The sequence below is a fragment of the Arvicola amphibius genome, chromosome 3, assembly GCF_903992535.2.
Source record: "Arvicola amphibius chromosome 3, mArvAmp1.2, whole genome shotgun sequence".
Classification (NCBI taxonomy): Eukaryota; Metazoa; Chordata; class Mammalia; order Rodentia; family Cricetidae; genus Arvicola; species Arvicola amphibius.
In genome coordinates, this window is record NC_052049.1 from 84,346,703 (window position 1) to 84,368,888 (window position 22,186).

The 22,186-nt window shown below is 47.2% G+C and overlaps 1 protein-coding gene across 1 annotated transcript; it reads right to left on the bottom strand.

The window, feature by feature from the left end:
- Positions 1-5,171: 5,171 nt before the first annotated feature.
- Med17 (mediator complex subunit 17) lies at positions 5,172-22,142 on the bottom strand. Its single transcript, XM_038323670.1, has 12 exons — positions 21,784-22,142; positions 20,000-20,166; positions 18,181-18,400; positions 16,832-16,968; positions 16,668-16,752; positions 14,557-14,709; positions 13,594-13,724; positions 12,156-12,340; positions 9,960-10,097; positions 8,282-8,399; positions 6,686-6,845; positions 5,172-5,704 (listed from the first exon to the last, which is right to left on the bottom strand). Exons 1-12 carry the CDS (start codon positions 22,025-22,027, stop codon positions 5,493-5,495), a joined length of 1,950 nt encoding a protein of 649 aa, XP_038179598.1. The 5' UTR covers positions 22,028-22,142; the 3' UTR covers positions 5,172-5,492.
- Between the last annotated feature and the right edge of the window lie 44 nt (positions 22,143-22,186).

A 22,186-nucleotide genomic window follows, 5' to 3' on the forward strand; every position in this document is an offset into this window, starting at 1 on the left:
CCACTGTGTAGACAGTGTGAGCAAGCCTGGGGCTCTGAGCCGGTCTCATGAGGTGGAGAGCTGCACCTCAGGGAGCCGAACTGAGTACATGGGGAAGCAGAAGATGGCGTTCCCATCCTCCCTCACACAAAATTAATCAGGTGGCCTAAGCTTGGGTTTAATGTGAGGAACACGTGACTTGTGTTGACCAAGGCAGCTGGATGGGCGGTACAACAGGAAACTACTAAGGTCAGGCTTCCTTCAGTTTCATCCTGTCCAGTCTCCAACACTTGGCCTCCAGTCAGATTGGCCACGCCTACCTCACAGGGCATGAGGAGAAGCCAGCATTAGGCTACATGTCTCGGAGCGATTAATAAAAGCATGAGAGGGCTGGAGAGATGGCTCAGCGGTTAAGAGCATTGCCTGCTCTTCCAAAGGTCCTGAGTTCAATTCCCGGCAACCACATGGTGGCTCACAACCATCTGTAATGAGGTCTGGTGCCCTCTTCTGACCTGCAGACACACACACAAGCAGAATATTGTATACATAATAAATAAAAAAAATTAAAAAAAGAAAGAAAGCATGAGAATCCCTGAAGCATCTGGAAAGCTATATGGAAAAGTGCTGTATTGAGTAGCAGCATTCTAAGGTGCCCTGGGATGGAGACAGAGAGAAGGTTCGCACTAAGTGCACTTGCTGCTCTTGCAGAGGACCCAGATTCAGTTCCGAGCGCCCACACGGTGGCTCATAACCTTCTGTAACTCCAGTTCCAGGGGATCTGATGCTCTCTTCTGGTCTCCATGAATGCACATATACATAAATAAAATTTTAAAATAAAGTAATTTTTTTTTTCACTGACCTGGGTTATCAGGGCTCCAGCTGAGCTCTGGGTTGGTTGGTTGGCCTGGGGTCTCTTCTGAGCCTCCATTCGCCAGGCTACAGCAGCAGGCAACGCCCCCTTCTTGCTTCAGTGGCCACAGCGGCAGATTAAAGCTCCCGCTCCGCGATGATGTGCAGGCCCTTGGCCGCAGCCATGCATACAAAGATAAAATGTGCTATAACTTTCCTTTTATTCTCCCTCCTTTCGGGTCTCCAATGCCCACATCTGTTCAACTTCCCATGCGTCAGGTAAGGAATTGTTGCTAAAAGTCCTTTCCTTGGGGAAATATAAACATCGACTTCCTCTCCTCTTCAAGTCCCAACAGCCAAGGTAGAGGGCCACCAAAATTCACCCAGGAATCAATGAACGTGTTCGGCGTCTTACAGAGCAGGGGATAAGGGGATATGGGCAGAGGTGGCCTTAGAACAACAGTCTGCCCGTAGACAATGATGACTTCCTGTGATTGCTTCCCTACCTGTATGCTCTCGCCTCTCCCCACAAGACCACATGCCATAGGGCAGAGCTGCATACAACTGTTTGGGAGGGGTGGTTTGATACTCAAGGGAGGGTCCCAAGATTCTTCCCGCAGGCAGAACTCCTAAAGACGGAGGATAGTCCTGTACAATGGGAGTTACCTGCGAAGCCATTGAGAGACCTCTCCTCAGAGCTAGAGGACCGGGGCTGTGTTCCAAAAGGAGCTTGCAGCAGGCTAGAGGGGGCTCAGGCAGCAGCAGTGGAGCAGCCGGTGTGCACCTGACTCACAGGCACTCACCCTTGCCACTTCCTGTACACATGTCCAGACACCCACACCTGTGTCCCATTTCCTAGCAGCAGGCTGAGGAAGCAGGCACTGGACCAGGGTAGTTTCCACACAGTCCACTGGAGAACAGAAGACACGAGGAAACATGCCTCTCAGAAGCCCGCGGTTCTCCCCTGTGGGAGCTTGTGGTGTCCGACACCCCTGGCTGGGAGTCAGGGTTTAAGCCTCATAACCAGAGAGAAATGGAGGTGGATCCCAAGAAGCCTTCCATGTGCAAAGTATCTGCAAATCACATGGTCCTGGGAGAATCTCATGGAGCTATTTTCTCCGCTGCCCTATTCGGAAAGTAGCTGTCCTGTGCACACTCAAAGCCACTCCCTTTAAATTCTAGGGTCTGAAGTTTTGTCTTCTTTTGTTTTTTTCTAAAGAAAATATTAAATTATAGAGAATGACCAATGTGATGTTAAATAATAAGTTGTTTCAGAGGCTGCGAAAAATTGTTTTAAAAAATGAATGAAAATAAATAGTTCTGAAAATAAGGACTTAGTTGTTTTGTGTGAGCACATTCCTGTCAAGGCCAGTGCTGGGGCCAGAGAGATGGTTCAGAGTTCTTCCTGAAGACCAGGTTTGATTCCCAGATCACAGCTGTCTGAAACTCCAGTTCCACGGGATCTGATGCCTTTGTCTGGCCTCCTCGTGCACCAGGCATGCATGTGGTACAGCCGACACACCTATACACGTAAAATAATAATAATTTTTTTTTAAATGTCAAAGGCTCTGGATTACGTTTTTAGTTGGTTCTGACCACCAAAGAACTGTCAAGCATAGCCCGGGTCAGATCCATGTTTTAAATGACAAGGGAACTTCTGTTGGTCCTAACCGGCAGTGTGTGTTCACACCTTTGAAAAACAAAACTGTTGTGTTGTAACCAGAAGATCAGTTTGAAATGTGTACTTCCAAAAATTCACCTGCGATTCTAAAGTTCTTGCTCCAGCTGGAAAGGGTAGAGACTAGGAAGGAGACTGTCATGCCCCTACTTCAACGGAGCAGACCTTGCCCTGCAGAACACCCTTGTCAGCTGTGTCTTCTCAGCATCTGGTGTCCTCCACAGGCCTTGTCTCTCCTGGCTAAGATGTCCCAGCAACCTTACATCACTGCCTGTTACTCACTGTGGTTTTGCTTCAGGATTTGCCAGAGACCGTCTCAGGCAGTTACAATCACCATGGGCCTCAGCAACTGCAGTTTTATTTCAGCTCTTTAATACCAGAGAGCTGCCACATGGGCACAGCACGTACCTCTCAGAGACAGTGGCGGCTGGAGGGACAAGGAATGACCAGGGAACCGAATGTGTCTCAGATGCAGTTGCCTTGACAACCTACTGGGTGCTGGCACAGTGGAAACTCCTCTGGCTGTCACCAGCTTTCATGTAACAGGGCTGGCTTCATGTTTCCAGAAATCAAACCTCTAGAGCTAATTGAGAACTCCTGTTAGCACAATGCACATCCTCTTTCACCCACAGGAGGGTGGGGTGGCCGCGTGTGAGCATCTCCATATGACCGCCATCTCAGCTGCCAATCCTGTGTGAGAGCAGTTGCTGGAGACATGATTTCTCCTGCCTTTCAAGAATCTTTAATTGCAAAAATAATAAATGCCTTCTGAAAAGTCCATTGGGCTATAAAAGTCCCCAATACAGTGACAGTTCCCTTCAGAGGGAACAGTACCTGTCTATACACACGTACACCTACATATGTCTATACACTACAGTACACATTTCAACAACTGCACCCTCACCTCTGTAAATCTGGAGTGAACCTAGGCGCTCATGTGTGTGAGGCAAGCACTCTGGCATCGAGCTGCATCTCAGCCCCCAGCCTGTTTAGTCAGACTGAACTCGGCTCTATACATTACCTATCACTCTTCCTGATGTGTCTTGGTATTATCTCACGTCTCTTTACTAAAATCCTTTTTACTTCATGACAGATTTTTAATTTTTTAAATTTTGAGACGGGGGGGCGTTGCTGGAGAGATGGTTCAGAGGTTAAGAGCACTGACTGCCCTTCTGGAGGTCCTGAGTTCAATTCCCAGCAACCACATGGTGGCTCACAACCATCTGTAAGGAGATCTGGTGCCTTCTGCTGGCGTGCAGGCATACATGGAGGCTGAACACTGTGTACATAATAAATAAATCTTTAAAATTTTTTTTTTGAGACAGGGTTTGAAGTTTGTAGTTTGAGACTACATCCCTATGTAGCCCTGGATGACCGGGAACTCCATGTGCCTCTGCCTATCAAGCGCTGAGATCAAAGGCTTACAGCACACCATGCAAAAATAAAACTCTTAGGCCAACTTTCTATTATCTCAGATTACAGGCACACAACATCCTACTCACATTTTTATCACGTGTGGTGCGTGCACTGTACACGTGTGCATACATGTGTGCACACGGAAACGTGAGGTGGATGTCAGCTGTCTCCCTTGAGGGCTCCCCAGCTCTGTCACAGGAAACTGAGACTATGGGCAGATCGTTACAATCATCTAGCATTTGTCTAGGTGCTGGGACCCAAGACCATCCTTACTCTAACACAGCAGTACTACCCTGGGGCCACCTCCCTGGTCTGGCTCCCCACTGGTGATGCCCCTCCCCCACCTGGCTCCCCACTGGTGACGCCTTTGACTATCACCTTCTAAGAATTCAGTGTTTAGTAAAGTGGAGGCATCCCAGGGGAAGCTTGTCTGAGTATTGGGGTGAGAGAGGACACTGCCAATATAGGATGATTTGGTTTTACAGTGTACATATGGGAAGGCTAAATTCCATTGGTGTAAAAGGTCCACCTATGCCTCCAAATGTCTTTTTTCGGGAACCCATACTTTGCCTGCTTTAGGACTTTTTACCCGACTAAACTTAAGTAATTCTCAAGTCAAGTGTAGTCAGCTCTATGAAGTTTTTCTCTAGCAAAGGACTTAACCACCACTAGCAGGGTCATTTCAGTTCTGTACAAAGTGGGGCAGGACACTGAGTCCAAACACCCAAACTTGTCATTTGTCTAGAATCACACTTCAAACTGAAGCAGAATGGCCACAAATTCAAGGTCAACCTTTGCTACAGAATAAGATTATGTCTCAAATCACAAAGCAAATAAAAAAAAAATCTCACACCAAAAAGCAAGATCTGATGACCTCTTTCTGCAGAGGAAGTCAAAGACGAATAGGAATGAGGAAGCATCGAGAGCCACTTAAGACAGATTAGAGAGAAACAAGCCCTAGACCACACGGTCTCCTACATTCCCTTCTGAGAAGTTCTTAGTGGCTCTTGTTGGCCCAGGGGAGTAAGAGGCACTTTACTTCCCAAATACCCAAGAGCCCCAGTGCTGGGGCTGTTTCCTGTGGGTGATCTTGGCGAGTTTCAGAGAAAGGGCCTGTGTGCTCAGTGAATCTGCATCATAAGATGTTCTTAGGTGGTTTTAAAGAAACACTAGGAGTGGTTGATTTGAGACAGAGATTATATGGGTTGTAAGAAATTCATAAAGCACTTGGAGATTTTAAACACAAAGCTTATGTTAACATCAAAGATAAGATTTTTTATTTTATTTTAAAAACCAAATTCAAGCCCTTAAGTTAGTAATGCTTTCACGTTAGCTGTATAAAAAAATGTACTATTTTACATCTCCCCATACTGCATACTACCACAGTACAGAAACTTCTCTTCCAAAGCACTCGTCACTTATAAAGTGAGAGGAAGCCAGCTGCTAACTTTCACACCGGGCTCCTGTGAAGGACAGGAGTGCCAGTACTTATATGGAAGACGTCTCTCTCTCTTGTGCTTGTAGCTGCAAACATCCAAGTCAATGCTTCTGGAACTTGTTCTGGAGAAAATCACAACAGACAGGGGCTCAGTGCAGACATAAGCAGCTCCATTTTATAAACGAAATTACGGCCCTCCATCTTGTTCCACTGAACCTCCTTGAAAGGTCCACGCAGATGGCTCCACTTGTTGTCCTGTAAAACGTCACTCTTCGGAAGGTCTTTGCATTGGTTCCGGGGAAACTGAACCATAATCTTGCTGCCACTCTCGGGTCCGTTACGAACTATTGAGGAAAACAATAATCAGTACACACACTCTGAAACTTATGAAGAAATGGAAAACCTACACTTTGTTCTGTGAGCACAGATACCTACCCAACAGCTAAGACAGTCTCGTTAACAAGGGTTCAGGAGCTGGTCATGGTGGTACACACCCCTAACCCCAGCACCTAGGAGGTACAGTCTGCAGGAACACGAGTTCAAGGCTAGTTTTGGCTACATAGTAAGTTCAAAGGCAGTGCTTCATTTCCAAAATACTAAATTTATTTATTAACTTATGCACATATATGTATGTATGAATGCGTGTGTGTGTACATGTGGAAGTCAGAAGACAGCTTCCAGTTTGTTCCCTCTGACCATCACGTGGATCTTGGAATCAAACTCAGGTCATCAGGCTTGGTGGTGAGTGCCTTTACCTGCTATACCATCTTGTCAGACCTCCAAATGCTAAATTTTTGCACATATTCTAAGATGATTTAAATATCTTTGAATTATTTGTCCTATAAAAAATTAGACAAGATGTGCTAGGTATTGTGACCTATGCCTGCAATCCAAGCCCTCAAAGGCCTAGCCAGGAGGACCAAGGCTGGCCTAGGCTACAAAGCAAACTCAATGGTGAGCTATACAGAGTTTGAAGCCAGCCTAAACTCCACACAAGACCTGGTCTCCCAGAAAAAGAAATAAAGGAAGAACTCTTGGTTTCAATGAAGTTTGAACTGATGCAGGTGAGATCTAAAACACGGCCCTGTGAACTTACCAGGAGCCTCAGTTTAAGAACAGAAGCTTGCTTAGTAAGCTCTCTCACACTTTCCTCCCTCCCTACACACACACACACACACACACACTCACTCACTCACTCCTGACTTGAGTAACAAATAATATCAGAAAACAGCAGTGTAAACACGTTAGCTCATCACAGTCAGATGGCTTCTACTCACATTTAGCGGAATGTTAGAGTTACCCCCATATGGAGCAGCGGAAAGTACCTGAAATAGCATAGTCACCACTTGGGGAGGCCACTGTGATGGCGGAGGCATTGCCGATGCTCTCTATGGGCCCGAGTCCCACGTGGTTACTGAAGCTGAGGACCTGCCAGCCCATGACCTTGGCAAGCTGCTGAACCGCGTGCACCTGGTGCTGTGACATCTGTGAACGAGAAGATGTGACTCAAGCTCAGGCACACTTTGGTGATCTGATGGAATCAATCCTAAGTTTGCTGGGGCTCTTAACCTCTGGCCCACATCTGGGGAATTCTCCGGTGTGACATGACTGCTAGAGGGGAGGGGAGGGCCCCACCTTCCACTGCAGAGGGTGCAGTGGCCTGGCACTGTCTCTCTGTATTCTCTGCCCTAGAGTGCAGACTCCATTAGCTTTCTGTGTTCTCTGGCTTCAGGTAATGGCAGCCATTTCAGCAGCGGTTACTAAATGCAGCCAGCAGAAGGAGCAGAGTGGGTCAGGTCTTGTCTTCCTGGTACTGTCCCTCTGAGGCTGGCTACATCAGTTGGGTATCATGACAAAAAGCTGCTCATTTAGTCAAGAGGATTGTTCTACGTCACAGACCCAAGGGCCAGAAGACTACTGACCTCAGGTGACCACTGCATGCCACTCACATGGTCAGCTGACTCTGTAAACAGCATCCCACCTGTTCTTCCTTCCCTTCCTGGTGGGATGAGCTCTGCCAGCAGCAGTAAAGGCAGCAGCAGCACCACCTGCCTTCCCTGGTCCCTGTCCACTCGCAGACCTTGGTCTCTAGACATGCGATTCTCTAAGACACTCAACACATCTGTGTGTGTACTTCAGTTAACCAAACCCACTTCAACGTAACCAGCTAGGGTTAGGTTAGCCGTGTCCCTCACAGGTACACCTGACTACTTGGCATCTTGATTATCTTGTACCCCAGGGTCACAAACTCCTGCTCTTCTTGCACCCCAGGGTCACAAACTCCTGTCCTTCTTATACCCCAGAGTCACAAAACAAGTCCACGGGGCAGGGACTAGAACCCAGTACTTTCTGCACTGCTCTTCCACACGAGACCCCTTCCGAAAACAGAGACTAAAGCACCAAACTTGTTACTATGGATAATGGCTGCTGTAGTTTGCATCTGTCTTCCTCTCCTTGGCTTCCTTAAGCTAATGCTTCCCCACTCCTGGAAAGGATCCATTTCCCAACAGTCGTGAGAGATTGCTGGCTACAGAACCGATGCTTCAGTGTATCACAAAGGGAGTGCAAATAAAACCAGGACGAGATGAACCCAAGTGCATACTGGAAATAAACGACGGCAGAAACAACGGTTTCTCTTTCTGCAACCATTGCAGCTACCCTATGCTCAGCTTGTTCGTCAAGCAGTTAATGAAACAAGGGAATTTAGGCTGGAAGTGTGGCCAGGCATGTGCTGCACACCTGCCATCCGAGCAACCAGGAGGCAGAGGCAGAGGCAGAGGCAGAGGCAGAGGCAGAGGCAGAGGCAGAGGCAGAGGCAGAGGCAGAGGCAGAGGCAGAGGGACCTCTGAGCCACACTGAGATCCTAGCTCAAAGAAATAAAACAACAAAAACTCTAACCAAATGCACAGTGTGCAGTATACCTGAGACAGAAGGAAATCCTGCAGTTCCTGCTCCTGGTGAGACAACGTGATCACCCGCCCGTCTCTGTGCACCACGCGTACCTGCTCAACACCAATGTTCAATTGCAGCTGGATGGACCTGCAGACACACACTCTAGTTTGTACAGCCCCAAGGATCTTTATATCATGTTGACAGCATGGACAAAAACAGCAGCAGTTCTGACAACCTAAACTAACTTTTATGGTACAGAGAGGAGGGTGGCTTCTTAGCCTCCACCAAATGAGATCCAAGGCAGCTTTCCTCAGGGTATACTGGGCACTAGCTCCACAGCAGCCTAGCTGGAGGACATCCCCAAGTGGCAGGATACCGGCTGGCCCTGAATTAAGAAGTGGATAAGGGTTCTTGCAGCCAAGCCTGAGGACCTAAGTTCAATCCCAGCTACCCACATGGTGGCAGGAGAAAACCAATTCCCAGACTGTCCTCTACCTCTATGCATGTACCATGCATGCACAACAACCCCCCAAATAAGGAAACACATGTAAAACCCACTCCCCTCAGTTCCTTCACATGCTTTTACCTTCTGTATTTGACCTCATGCTTGTTTATTGTTATTAAAACTGGCTACACTGAAGATTAGTACTGTACCAGATCTCCTGCTGCTCCTTCACAGGGGTCACAGTGGCCAGTTAGCTCTGTCTTAAATTAGCAACTAAGCACTTGCAGAGCCTAGAGAGGCAGGGTCAGGTCTCTCAAACCAACGTGGGAAGGGTACAATTGCTCAGACCAACACAAGAGGCTGAACCTGTTCCTTTTAAATGCAGTTTTGTAAAGCCCAGGCTGACCTTGACCTCACCAGATCTTTCTGCCTCCCCCTCCCAAACTCTGGGATTACAGGTGTACACTACCACACCTGATTTTATCATAAGGTGTTGGGGATCAAACTGAGAATACACTTCTTTTTGTTGCAATGCTGGGAATGGAAACCAGGGTCTTGTGCACGCCAAACAAGCATCCTAGCAATACACCTTACCCAAGCTCTGCCTAAGAAGGCCAGGACAAGGACCGGCCACTCTTTCGCAGACGCACATGGTCAACTTGGTTGAGAGGCACAATCATCAACTAATGGATCAGAACCAAGAGGGCAGCACCAAGTCAGACGAGAACTACAAATGCAGACTGCCCTGAGCAGACAATGCTGAGTGCCGGCTCGGATGGCCAACTCACGCCTGACACACTAGACCTGCATAGCCTGTAGCCAAGAACTGATGCAGGCTTGGAGAGTGTCTCAGCAAGTGACACATTTCCACTTTAAAACCTAGGCATGTTCGACACGTAGCCCAAAGGTTGCATGTAGCTAAGGATAGCTATGAATATGGCCCAACACAAAACTGTAAATGAGATTTTATGTGGTTTTAAGATGTAAGCACCCTGGAGGTCAGAGGAGAATCTAAGATTCCCTGGAGCTAGAGGTCCGGGCAGTTGTGAGCCACCTCATGTGGGGCTAGGAACAGAGCTCAGGTCCCCTGGAAGAGCACTTTAAGCCACTGAGCCATGGCTCCAGCCCTTACCTCTTGTTTCTGCAAACACTTTCTCGTGATATAATTATGGGAACCGTATGACAACCTGGCACTGCAGAGTCCTTGGGAAAGGCTCAGCAGTGCCTGGCATCCACCTGCGGGACCTCCTGGCGACACTCACTTGCATATTTGCTCATAACCTTGAGACGTGATCAAAACCTTCACACTGGACTCATAAACGTCACTGATGTTTGACCAGTGGGCCTGGATCTGGGGGTCTTCAATGCGACTTGCCAAGCTGTCAATGGTTGCAGCAGTTCTTCAAAAGGAAAATTAAAAAATTAAAAATCACCATATAAATGAAAGCATCAATTTTATAAAACCTAGAAAGTTTCACAGCGTGCCTGCTTTTTCATCAGCTCCCCACTGGAAAGGTGAGGTTTCTGGAAGCCCTTGGATACACACTGCTGTGCTGTTCTCAGTTTGCACCACGAGACGCACTCACACCTCTGCTCGTGAACGCTTACTGCCACAGCACAAGACACTTGCGGGTTCTAATCTATCATGCACCATTCACAGATGTCAGTGCCTGATCTCTGGCAACGAGTGACTTGGAATACACCAGACCTGTTATTATTAAAATCATAATCAAGGCAAACCAGAGCCTTGAGCCCAATCCAAACATCACCCACGAAGAAAGTCAGCTACACTGCAGTATCTAGACTATGCATGTGGTCAAGAACATTATCATCTCTTCTCCCTAACAGCCCTGTGTTTGGCAGGCACTGGCTTTTGTTTTTTATTTTATCTTGCTTTGAAGCAGTCTGTCCCTCTGTAGCCCCAGCTTGGCTGGAACTCATCATTCTTTTGCCTCAGCCTCCTGAGTGCTGAGATTATAGCTGTGTGCCTCGTCTGGCTTTAGGAAAGCTCCATTACCTAAGTAAGAAAGCCTCCTTCCTTCTTTTTCCTTCCTTCCTTTTTGAATGAGGAGGGGTGGGTTAAGATATGGTCTCTTGTAGCTAGGGCTGGCTTTGAATTCCTAACCCTCCTGCCTTTAGCTCTAAGTAGTAGGTTGGCAGGACTATTTACTACATGCATCTTTGGAAACAGGTTAAGCATTTGCCATGGGTCATACATAAATAATTGAGGGACAGCAAGGAATTAACTTCAGAGCCCAAACCCAGGAACAAAATTCTGAAGCAGCAATCCTTATCTTACACACAGTGCTTAAATCAAAGCATAAAGTATGTGCACCCACCAGGCCACTAAAGGCCCTTAGTCTCATTGTCTGTCTGACCCTAGTGCTTTATCAGAAATGGAAAGGTGCTGAGGGCAAACAGAACACAGGAGACCAGCCCAAGAGGTTTGTGCACACACACAACATTTGCTCTTAGCTTCCTTTCCTCTCTTGAACAATGCTACAAAATACCTGCAGCAGACAGGTATATGAGGATGTTCTGCTCAGCAAATATCAACCAACTGGATGCAGTTCAGTGGCAGAGGCTTGCCTACCAAGTACTAGCTGCCAAGCTGGATCCATGGCCACATACATACATACACCCCAACAAGTAACTGGGAAAATAAATCATGGAATATGTGTCGAATGTTATGTTATATAACTGCTAAAATATCTTAATGAAAGAAAAATGTATAAGACTAAGGATTAAAATGACTCTAAATTTTTTTGTTTTTAAGAAAAAGAGGAGAGAGAAAGCTAGTGCACATGCCTACAGGAGAGGAGGCAGGAGGAAAGCAAGCCTGAGTCCAGTCTAAGGTGTAGGCCTTAGGTGTAAGCCCCTGTCTTACTGGGGCTCTGAGGTGGTCTAGTGGGAGAATACTGTCCAGCACTGCAAAACAACAACAACAACAACAACAACAACACTGGCTGGCCATGGTGGTGTACACCTTTAATCCCAGAACTCAAGAGACAGAAGTAGGCAGAGCTCTGTGAGTTCAAGGCCAGCTTGGTCTATACAGCAAGTTCTAGTAGAGCCAGGGCTACATTGACCAAGATCCTGTCTCAAAAGATAAATAAATAAGGAGAGAGAGAGAGAGAGAGAGAGAGAGGGAGGGAGGGAGGGAGGGAGGGAGGGAGGGAGGGAGGGAGGGAGGGAGGGAGAGAGAGGGAGAGAGGGATAGATAGGGAGAGAGAGAGAGAGGGGGGGGAGGGGGAGGGAGGGAGGGAGGGAGGGAGGGAGGGAGGGAGGGAGGGAGGGAAGGAGGGAGGCAGGCAGGCAGGCAGGTCACCATGATCTTACTCTTGGCCACTTTCTCCCTGGGGAAACAAACTTTACGCACACTCAAAGTCAACACACATTAAAGGGAACAGGAAAATGACCCAGTGGCACAGAAAACCAGTAACTTTCTTCATTCTTACCTGCTCCTTAGAAAAATATGCTTGGCTTGTTTAATTATTTTTTCCAGGAGTCCTTCTGTAGACTGTATTGAATTAATTTCATTTTTATCAAAAGCCTGAGGACCCGAAAGTCTCATTCTCTTGTGGCCAAAAGGAGCACTCGCTGGGTGAGGCATCACAACGGAACTCAAGGTCTGTTTATGAAACTGACAAAAAAAAAGTCATTAAGAACCAGCACCTGGGTCATAAGCAGGCCAAAAATGTTTAACCAAAGATTGGCTCAAATTTTTGGAAATAGAGCCGGGCAGTAGTGGCTCACGCCCTTAATCCCAGCACTCGGAAGGCAGAGGCAGGCAGATCTCTGTGAGTTCGAGGCCAGTCTGGTCTACAAGAGCTAGTTCCAGGACAGGACAGACTCCAAAGCTACAGAGAAACCCTGTCTCAAAAAACAAAAAAAAAAAAAAAAAAAAAAAAAAAAAAAAAGGAAAAGTCCTTTTGAAAATAATCAAAGTAATCTTGCTAGACATAGCAATGCTTTTAATTTCAGTACTCAGGGGCAGATGCCAGCCTGTCTACATAGGCTAGGTTGGTACAGTTAGCCAGGACTAGATCATCATCATCTTCTGGGTACAGAGGTAAAGCACCGGGTGGCCATGGGCAGGACGCAGGTCTGTAAAGAGGAGGGCTCCTCTGAGCTGCCATCTTTACCTTCAAAGTTTTAAATTAAAAAGCATTCTTCACTAAGTCTCATCTCATGACAGATAGTTAATCAACTGTCCTAGACTGTTTGGCAGCCCCCAGAAACATGTAATACTAGGATTAAAGTGACAGCATCACCCATGTTAAGCAAGTGCTCAACCCTGAGTGAAATCCTCAGTCTGAAAAATCTTTTATTTATTAATTATTATTATTATTATTATTATTATTATTATTATTATTTGAGATAGGGTTTCTCTGTGTTGCTTTGAAACCTGTCCTGGAACTTGTTCTTGTAGACCAGGCTAGCCTCAAACTCGCAGAAATCCGCCTGCTTCTGCCTCCTAAGTGCTGGGATTAAAGGCATGAGCCACCACTGCCCAGCTTTGAAAAACCCTTTTAAAAAACACAGACTTGTATACCATTATGACCAACTAAACAACACCCTGGGATTTGGGGGTGGGAGTTGGGGTGGAAGGCTGGAATATATTCGTCTATAAAAATTTTTAAAACAGGACATTACTGTACAGCTCAGGCCCCCAGACAAGAGCCACCCTTTCTCTGTCCAGCGGCACAAGCTTCCCATGGTAAATGCAGAACTTACTGCATATCCCTAGCTCTACAAGACATCCTGGGAGCAAGGATCATGACTGATTATCTCCGGATCCCCTGGCACACAGCAGGCTCTTTCAAACCACTGCCGCACACACGATACTGACTCTGTGGGGGAGGCTTGTGCACCGCAGAGCCACACTTGAGTTACCTCTCTGATCAGCAGGTGCAAGTTGTGCTCCAGGACGTAGAGGTGATCCTCTGGACCCGGCTTCTCGGAGGCACACTTCTGGGACTTCTTATCATTTGAGGAGTGGCACAGGGAAATGGACAGCTGCAAGCCTGTGTAGAGAGGCAGGACAGATGCAGACAAGCCAAGAACTGGAGACCAATTTCACAAAGGACAATCCTGTCAACTTGCCTCCTAAGGACCTCTACTCCAATGACTGCCCTTACTTGATAAAGCCCACAGACTCAGACAACTGTAGTTCCAGACTGTAACGCGGTGCTGCTTCTGAGCTGAAGACTGGGGGAAACGTGGTTCTTGTTTTTATAAGCACAGAATCTTAAGAACAAGCTTTACTAGTTCTATTTCAACATGGAGTTAGTACCTGGTTTTATCAGGCTCTCTTCCCTGCTCCCAAAAGCAATAGGGAAAAACTGTTCATGTCAACCCGAAACCAGTGGTTCTCAGCCTTCCTAATGCTGACTCTTTACTACAGCTCCTCATGCTGTGCTGACCCCAACCATACAATTATTTTGTTGCTATGTCATAACTGTAATTTTGCTACTGTTATGAGTTGTAACAAAAATACTTGATATGTAACCCCAAAGGGGTCATGAGAGCCACTGCCTAAACCAAGTGTATAGCTAATGACAACTGATTTTTAGGTTAAGCCTGGTTGCTTCTGAACAGAAAACTCTTCTCTACAAATTAGGAATATTCAAAGTGGTACCTCATTTAGAAAAGGCAATATCCTTCAAAGGAAATGCCATCTGACAGCAGCTACTGCTGTCTGAAGCCACAGCACCACATGGTTTTAACACCCTGTGAAAGCCCAAGGTGCCACCCTCGGGACAGAGAACAAAGGCCCCCAGCTTTGCTGGCCGCCATGATGTCCAGCACACGCACACAAGGTCCTGTCCGCAGCCTCAGCAGGCTGCCTGCTCTTACTTGGGAAGGGCTGAGAGATGATCTGGTTTTTCACCACAATGTGAGGGATCTGAGACTTAATCTGAACGGCTTCCCGAGAAAGCTGTGCAAAAATTTCTTTACAAAGAAGAACATTCTGTGCTGCTTCTAGTTTCGTCTGCCAATGTGGAGAACCTGAAAGAGAGATGCATGTATAATCTCAGTGTCCAGCCAGATTATGTACACAGTGGCACAAATGATAACCTGACTTCATAATCAAAGGCTCAGAATGCTGATACAATCTTTTCTCAAACATAAAATTACATTAAAATTTTTTGACAAATTGTCAGATGCAAACAGACTTTTGTTCATTTTCACCACTGTCTCTCTTATCCCTTCCTCTCTGGCTCTAATTCTTCTTCCAAAGTCCCCATCTTTGTGTATGTGCATGCGTGCGTGCGTGCATGCGTGCGTGAGAGAGAGAGAGAGAGAGAGAGAGAGAGAGAGAGAGAGAGAGAGAGAGTTTGTGACTGTTCTGAGCATGTGATGAGATTATTTACAGGAATGAGATTGAGATCACTGAGCATGACATTATTTACAGGAACACAAGCAACTAATCAATGGCTGTTGTAGATGGCAAGAAGTTCTTTTTTTTTTTTAAGATTTTATTTACTATGTATACAGTCTGAATGTATGCCTGCAGGCCAGAAGAGGGCACCAGATCTCATTACAGATGGTTGTGAGTCACCATGTGGTTGTTGGGAATTGAACTCATGACCTTTGGAAGACCTTTAACCACTGAGCCATCTCTCCAGCCCAGGCAAGAGGTTCTTGCGTACACAGATAAACACTGGAGAAGCCAGAAAAAGGAAACAAACAGGCTTATCTCTTCAAAGGAAGGATGTTTACCTGTCTTCCTGCAGAATACTGTGATCCTTTGCTGTCTGCAGAGCCTCACCCACATCCCCCAGAATTTATCTTTTCTTTATCCCAGACCCTTTCCCTCTATATCTTGAGCGTTGCTTCTGAGTGTATTAATCCCATCCTTATGAGAATGTCACTTGTACTTTAGATCAGCCTAAATGACTTCAGCGTTATCTTAGGACCAGGTCAAATCCTGACTCCATGGGCCTTATATTCACCCCAGCCATTCTCCCTAAGCCTTGAGCACTATTTCCAGTCAACAGTGCCCATCTTTACAGAAGCCAGACGTACTCTATAAAGAGCTTCAGTGTCAATTTATGTCTCAAGCTTTGCTGTACTCACAGCACCGAGTTAACTGTTATCAGAAACAAGTCTCAAAACTGTGCTGTGCTTAAATATGGTTAAAATAAACAACCCAGTGTCAGACTCCAGAAGTCTGAACCAGTGACAGCTTCACTAAGATGATGAACCAGGGACAGCTGACGAAGATAAACCAAATTTACTTCACCTGGGTGGTTTTGCTGCTGCCTATAAAGCCTGCAGCTCCCCCCACTCCCCGTATTATACCACTGAGGAATGAGGAAAATGATATATCTTGCCTAGGAATCATGAGATAGACACCTATAGTCCCTCAGTAACGGTATGGGGCTTTACAAGCCCCTCGACCATCCTCGATGAAATGGTGAGGGCCTAGTCTTGTACAAGTCTGCAGCAGGTAACCACGGGCACAGAGAGCACAAGTGTGATGCTGTGTCCCACCCCGACGATGCTGCTTCACAGCACCCTCCCCACATCTGGTTCCTACATCTTCGTCTGTCCCTGAGCCTTGGATGGGCGGGAAAATCTTACTTCTGTCACACAGAGACAACTAGGGCAGTTCAGTCTACAAAGACACACAGCCACTCACTAGTGGTTTGTTTGCAAGTTATAACAAGTACACATCTAGAAGCAGGCACGGCACTTCACGCCTGCAGCCAGTGCAGAGGCAGAGATGGTCCTAAAAAGCCAAAACCGATGGCAGTTCTTTGAGAAACCCGTGTCTGTGCTCTAGGGCGTCTTTCTGAGAACCCCTCCTTCTCTCAGCCCTCAGTGCTAAAACATCTTTCATGACGCCACTGTGCCTTTGAACCGTCCTTCTACCGTTCTCACACGGAACGTCTCTTTCCCTCTCGCCCTCTTTGGCTTACTGACTATGTAAGAACAGAAGGGGGGTAGAGGCCGGGACATACCTGGTTTGGACTTGGGCAATGGTCTCTTGAAGAGGTTTACTGTGCCAAGATCACCAATGTCTGGAGCCTGCTTTTGAATAGAAACCTAGACAACATGAAAAACATTAGCAAAGTTGCCTCAGGACGACTGGCAAGAAATGACTGGAAAAAGCCTCGATAGGTACCTTGATGTACGCAGACCCCTCCAAATCACTAGGAATCTGGACGTCCAGGGGACAGTAATCTTCTGGGATCTTTTTATCCAAATCAATGTCTGTGTTCTTAATCACTTCAAAGGTGCCATGATGGGGAAAGAGAGACCCTAATAGAGTATTAAAGATTAAAATAATTAACACAGCACATTAACTTAACACAAAATGTCAAGCATGACACATCACTAAAGCATGAGTTCCTTCCACTGGGCATGTGCATGTGCACAGAAAGGAGGCCCTAGTGAGCCAAACCAAAAAAGGAAGAAGAGAGGTGGAGGCAGTTTCAGGTCAGGCCAGCCTGGTCCATATAGTGAAGTCTGGGCCAGTCAGAGCTATGCAATGAGTCTGTGTGTCAAGATAAAAGCAACAACAAATGATGCCAGGCAAGCACGGGGTGCCATCCTGCACCCGTCCCAAAGGCAGAGCTGTAATCTGACCTTCTCAGGCCGCACACTGTGTTCTAACAACATGCCCCTCTGAGCTCAATCCTTAGATCTGAACTCAGCATCGAAGGACAGATCAACAGCGCTTGCAGTTCTATTTCCAGCCAGTTCCTCTACTGCTGACACACCTGTGTGCAGGTCAGAGTCTAAGTAATTGTTCCACCACGAGTGCATGCTTGGGTCCAATGCCTGTCTAACAAGGGAGGACATTCAGGATCTTCTTGCGGTGAAAGAATGCAACTAAGTTCTTCCACAACCTCAAAAGGAGAAACTAAATGTCTGTCCATAACCTCAAAAGGACCACCCCAAGGAGAAACTAAATGTCTGTCCGTAACTGCTTTAGGAGAAAGAACTTACAATGCCTAAAACCAGAAAGCACCAACTCATCTTGTAGTGGAACTCATTTCAGTGTGGGGCACTGACCCGACTCACTGTGTGTTGATAACAGCTGTGCCCGACTCTGGCACAGGGGGCCTCATGCATTTCTACCACTGTTCTCAAGCAGCCCAGCAGCAACGCTTGGCCATCTCCAGTGAGCTCTGAACTCTCTCTTAAATATATCTAAAAGGTTTTCAAACTGATGGTAGGCTGTTTATTATAGGACTGTAAGAATGGTCTGTGTGGGGTTTTTAAGATAGGGTCTCATGTAGGCAAAGCTAGCCTTGAACTCCTGACCCTCCCACATAGGCCTTCAAGTGTTGGGACTCCAGGTGTTTCACAGCAGGTCCTGGCAAGCAAGTTTCGGGTTACAGGTAAAGAAATTAAATAGCACTGTACAACATGGAGCTCAGCAATGATCACGACAGGAGACTGGGAGACATCACAGTTTACTACACCCTCTGCTCACACAAAGCAGTTTCTACGGTCAGATGTCTATACCCGCACTTCTGTAGCTCAGGTCGCCCAGGATCTTGTCTCCAACTTTCCTCAGTTTCCAGTGCTGCCGTAGCCGCAAGAGCTCAGAGTTGAAGTCTCGCTGGAGCTTGTTTTCCTGGTTCTCGGTCACGGACTTGGTCAGTCTTTCCGCCCCCTTGAGTAGGATTTGAGCTGCTCCGGCAAGGGACTTCTTCTTAGAGATCAGCTGCAGGGTCTGCGGACTCTGCCAAAACAACCCAGCATGGTTTCTACCCAAAGCTGGAGAGCCACTAGTTCAGATAACCATAAACTGCCTGTTCTCTCAACCAGGAAATGTGTAACTAAAGCAAACAAACACAGTGAGGAAGAAAGACGACAGTCGGCAAGGGGCCCGCCATGCAAGCCCCAACACTCACGTAAACCCCAGCACAGCCACACACACCTGCAGCCCAAGAAGCCCCAGGGAGGAGGACAATTCTGGAGGCATGCTGGCCAGTCCATCTGCCAGCTGGTGAATTTTATGTTCAGAAAGAGAAGCTGACTCAAAACTATGATTCGGAGAGCAAGTGAGGAAGACGCCCAACGTAATGTCTGTACTCTAACCCTTCCACACACATGTGCACACACACAGATACACACTCAGAGCCTGTCCTCTAACCCTTCCACATGTGTGTGCACACATAGATACACACAGAGCCTTCCTCTAATCCTTCCACATGTGAGCGCACACACAGATACACACACAGAGAGCCTGTCCTGTAACCCTTCCACACGTGTGCACATACACTCGGATACACACACAGAAGAAAGCAGGTGGGTGGGGAAGTGATATATACCAAACCTTTGAGAAAAACTTTTCCCTTGCAAAACCTTTTTTTAAAACAGAAGTTACCTGCTTCTTGACAAACTTACAAAAAGACCTAAGTCAAACCACCACGGTGGTCTAGAAACTAGAACTCAGCAATACATAGCCGGGGCAAACCTACGCCAGGGTGCTGTGCTTCTTCACCACCCTACCTCTTTCTGTGGCACATTAAATCCCAAACCCCCGCCTAGATATAACCTATGCATAGAAACCACCACCTACATGGCACACATCAATGCCAGCTTTCAGTAGTCAGCATATGACCAAGCAGGTGCCTCCCGTGAACACACTTTAAACTCACCACAGCCCACTAATGTGCTCGTGGAATTGTGACTGGTGTCAGGCCCACAGCACACACCGACTACACCCACCGACCTCAGACTGTGTTTGCCACAATGACCAGCTGTGTGCTTTATGGAAGAGCTACACTTCCAAATGGCAAGTCTAGTAGGCGCAAGTTTTCTGACAGTAGGAGCACATCAGAAAACAAAGCGAAAAACGTGGACATTTCATAAAAAGGCCAGTTCTCTAAGACCATAATGTTCTGAATAGTCCCCAGAAGTCCGCTAAGCTGGGTCAGGCTGGCCTAGTATTTGGATGGGAGAAGCCACATCATTCTGTTCCTTCTTCAAGGAGCCTGACTCAAAGATGCTCTCATCTGGGAAGTGCTTGTTCGGTCCGTACATCTTCACCTGGACTTAGTTTTTCTCTTTCTTACCATTACTTTATTATGTGAGCATGTAAGTCTGAGCTTATGAAGAGGTCAGCGGGGTGTCAGCTCTCCTGCCGCTGGAGCTGCCCGACATGGGTGTTAAGCACTGAACTCCGGCCATCTGCAACAATATGCGCTCTTAATCCCTCAGTCGGCTCTCTAACTCATGCGTTTAGTTTTTCAAAAAAAAAAAGGGAGAAAATGCACACAACCAGCTGCTGGTGCTGAACCTGAAGAGAGGCTGTCTGGCCAGAGGCCACACGTACCTGTTTGGGAGGAAGCGCATCCTGAGAGACGGGGTCCAGGGTCATGAACTTTTTGTCCCTGACAATACTGAGGACATCATAGAGAACACACATCTCCGTGAGGGCACTTCGCAAATTGTTCCTCACTGAGTCCCAAGGCCACAGAGAAGGTTGGAATTTCACCAGCCCTGAAAAACAGAAGGGAAAAACAGAAACACGTGTGTACTGGTTACACAGACTAAAAGAAAGAAGCTCATGTAGAGGTTTAAACATAGGAAAAGGGGCACTGAGAGACGGCTGAGCAATGAAGAGCACTGGTGTTCTTCTAGAGGACCCAGGTTCAATTCCCAGCACCTGCATGGCAGCTCACAACTGTCTGTAACTCAGTTCCAGAAGCTCTGACACCTTCACATCAATGCACATAAAATGAATTTAAATAATTATTTTTAAAAGTATGAAAAGCAGAAGCAAAGCTTTCTTCCCAAGTGCCATTTCATCTCCTTCTCACCACCCTGTCTTGAGCTGCTGACGTTTAAAACAGCACTCTTTCTAGGGGAAGCAAACGCGGCCTGACTTCCACAGGCCCAATCTGTCCTGATAGCTTATGTAGGCACTCAAATCTTTTTAAACCTAAGGACTTCACTCATGACAGACAAACACTGAACTATATCCCCAGCACTTTTAAAACAGCCTTCTTCCTTCCTGCATTAGAATGGTAGCGGATTTCTAAACAGCAAAAACCAGGCAAAGCCCCAAATGGTCTACAACACCAGCACTCCTACTGGCTGCAAGAGCATATTTTCCTTTTAATCAATTTTTAATACATGCTCGTTTTATAGAATTCAAGCTAAAATCATCAGGGAGTGAAAGTCAAAGTTTCTCTTTATTCCCAGGCCTGACTCTCCTCCCTTCTGAGACATACCACTCTTAACAGCTGGGATAAACCCTTGCCAAGGTTTTCCGGCTAACTCACACACACACATTCCCATTCTCCTGTCACTTGCCCTTTCCTTCACTGCTGTGTCCTAAACACACCTCGTACCTGCATAGCAGATCCACTTAGTCCTTCACACAACACAGGATAGTGCTTCTCAACCTTCCTAATGCTCTGGCCTTTAATACAGTCCCTCATGTTGTGCTGACCCCAACCATAAGATACAAAGGAGATAAAAACCTGCAGAGCTATCTGCTTTTTCAATACAGAATAATAACAATGTTTTAATTTTCTACCAAGTATATAAAAAACGTTTACTTATTTATTTACTTATTGAGACGGTTTCTCACTATTAGCTCAGGCTGTTGTGATCATTTAGAAACCTGCCTCTGCCTGGCGAGTTCTAGGAATACAAATCTGTGCTACCACACTCTACACGAACATCCTCACTGATACCGATCCTGTCACATCATTCAATCAATAACTGTGGGTGGGTTTTTTTTTTCCCCCTTAATCCTCTGATAATAAAGGAGAGTCTAAAATCCAGTCTGGTTGCTTCTCCAAATCGGTTTTGTTTCCTTGTAATTCATTCAGCTGAAAGCTTCCGAGGTCATCTTTAAGAATCACCCGACTCCACCTAAAATCTCCCTAAAGCTTTCAGCTGTTCTAATAAAAAAGCCGAATGCTTCTCCTGGCCTGCTAGGAGGAGTACACGACCCTCTTCCACTGCAGTCAATACACGTCTTTACAGCGACGGCTGCTACTCGCATCCACAAGCAGAGGAGCAAAGTGACAAGCACATTATTAAAGATGCGCTTTACCCCTCGGGGAGACCCTCGGGGCAGAGAGAGAAACGCGGGCAGAGCCTCACCCTCCTCGTCGTCCTGCTCGGCCCCGGCGCCCGCCCAGTCCTGCGCGTCGCCGTCGGGCCCCGCCGCCTCCTCCTCCTCGGAGCCCGAGCCCTGGCTGAAGTCGATGCGCTGCGCCAGGCGCGCCAGGTTCTGTGACATGGACAGCGGCTGCAGGTAGGTCTCGGTGCCATCGAGGCCCACCTCCTGCACCTGCTTCTCGCAGGCCGACTCGATGCTGATGCGCACGGCTCGCACGCCCGACATGCTGGCAGCGGCCTGCGGGCTCCACGGCGGAGCCCAGACGCCAAGCTCCGCGAAAGCGGGTCGCTGCCGCCCGCACCGAAACCAGCCGCTCACCAGCGCCCACAATGCTCCGCGCCGCGTCGGGCGGAACACTCTGAGCAGGCATGGAGGGCCAGATGC

Bases quoted from the DNA above. Each gene is read 5' to 3' on its own strand.
- Med17 (XM_038323670.1), bottom strand. From the start codon at position 22,027: ATGTCGGGCGTGCGAGCCGTGCGCATCAGCATCGAGTCGGCCTGCGAG. The intron at 16,969-18,180 runs GTATAGACATCT...ATACTCTATTAG, and splicing joins CCTGAGCTACAGAAGTGCGG to GGTCTCTCTTTCCCCATCAT. The intron at 13,725-14,556 runs GTAAGAGCAGGC...CTCTCTACACAG, and splicing joins CATCTCTCAGCCCTTCCCAA to GCTTGCAGCTGTCCATTTCC.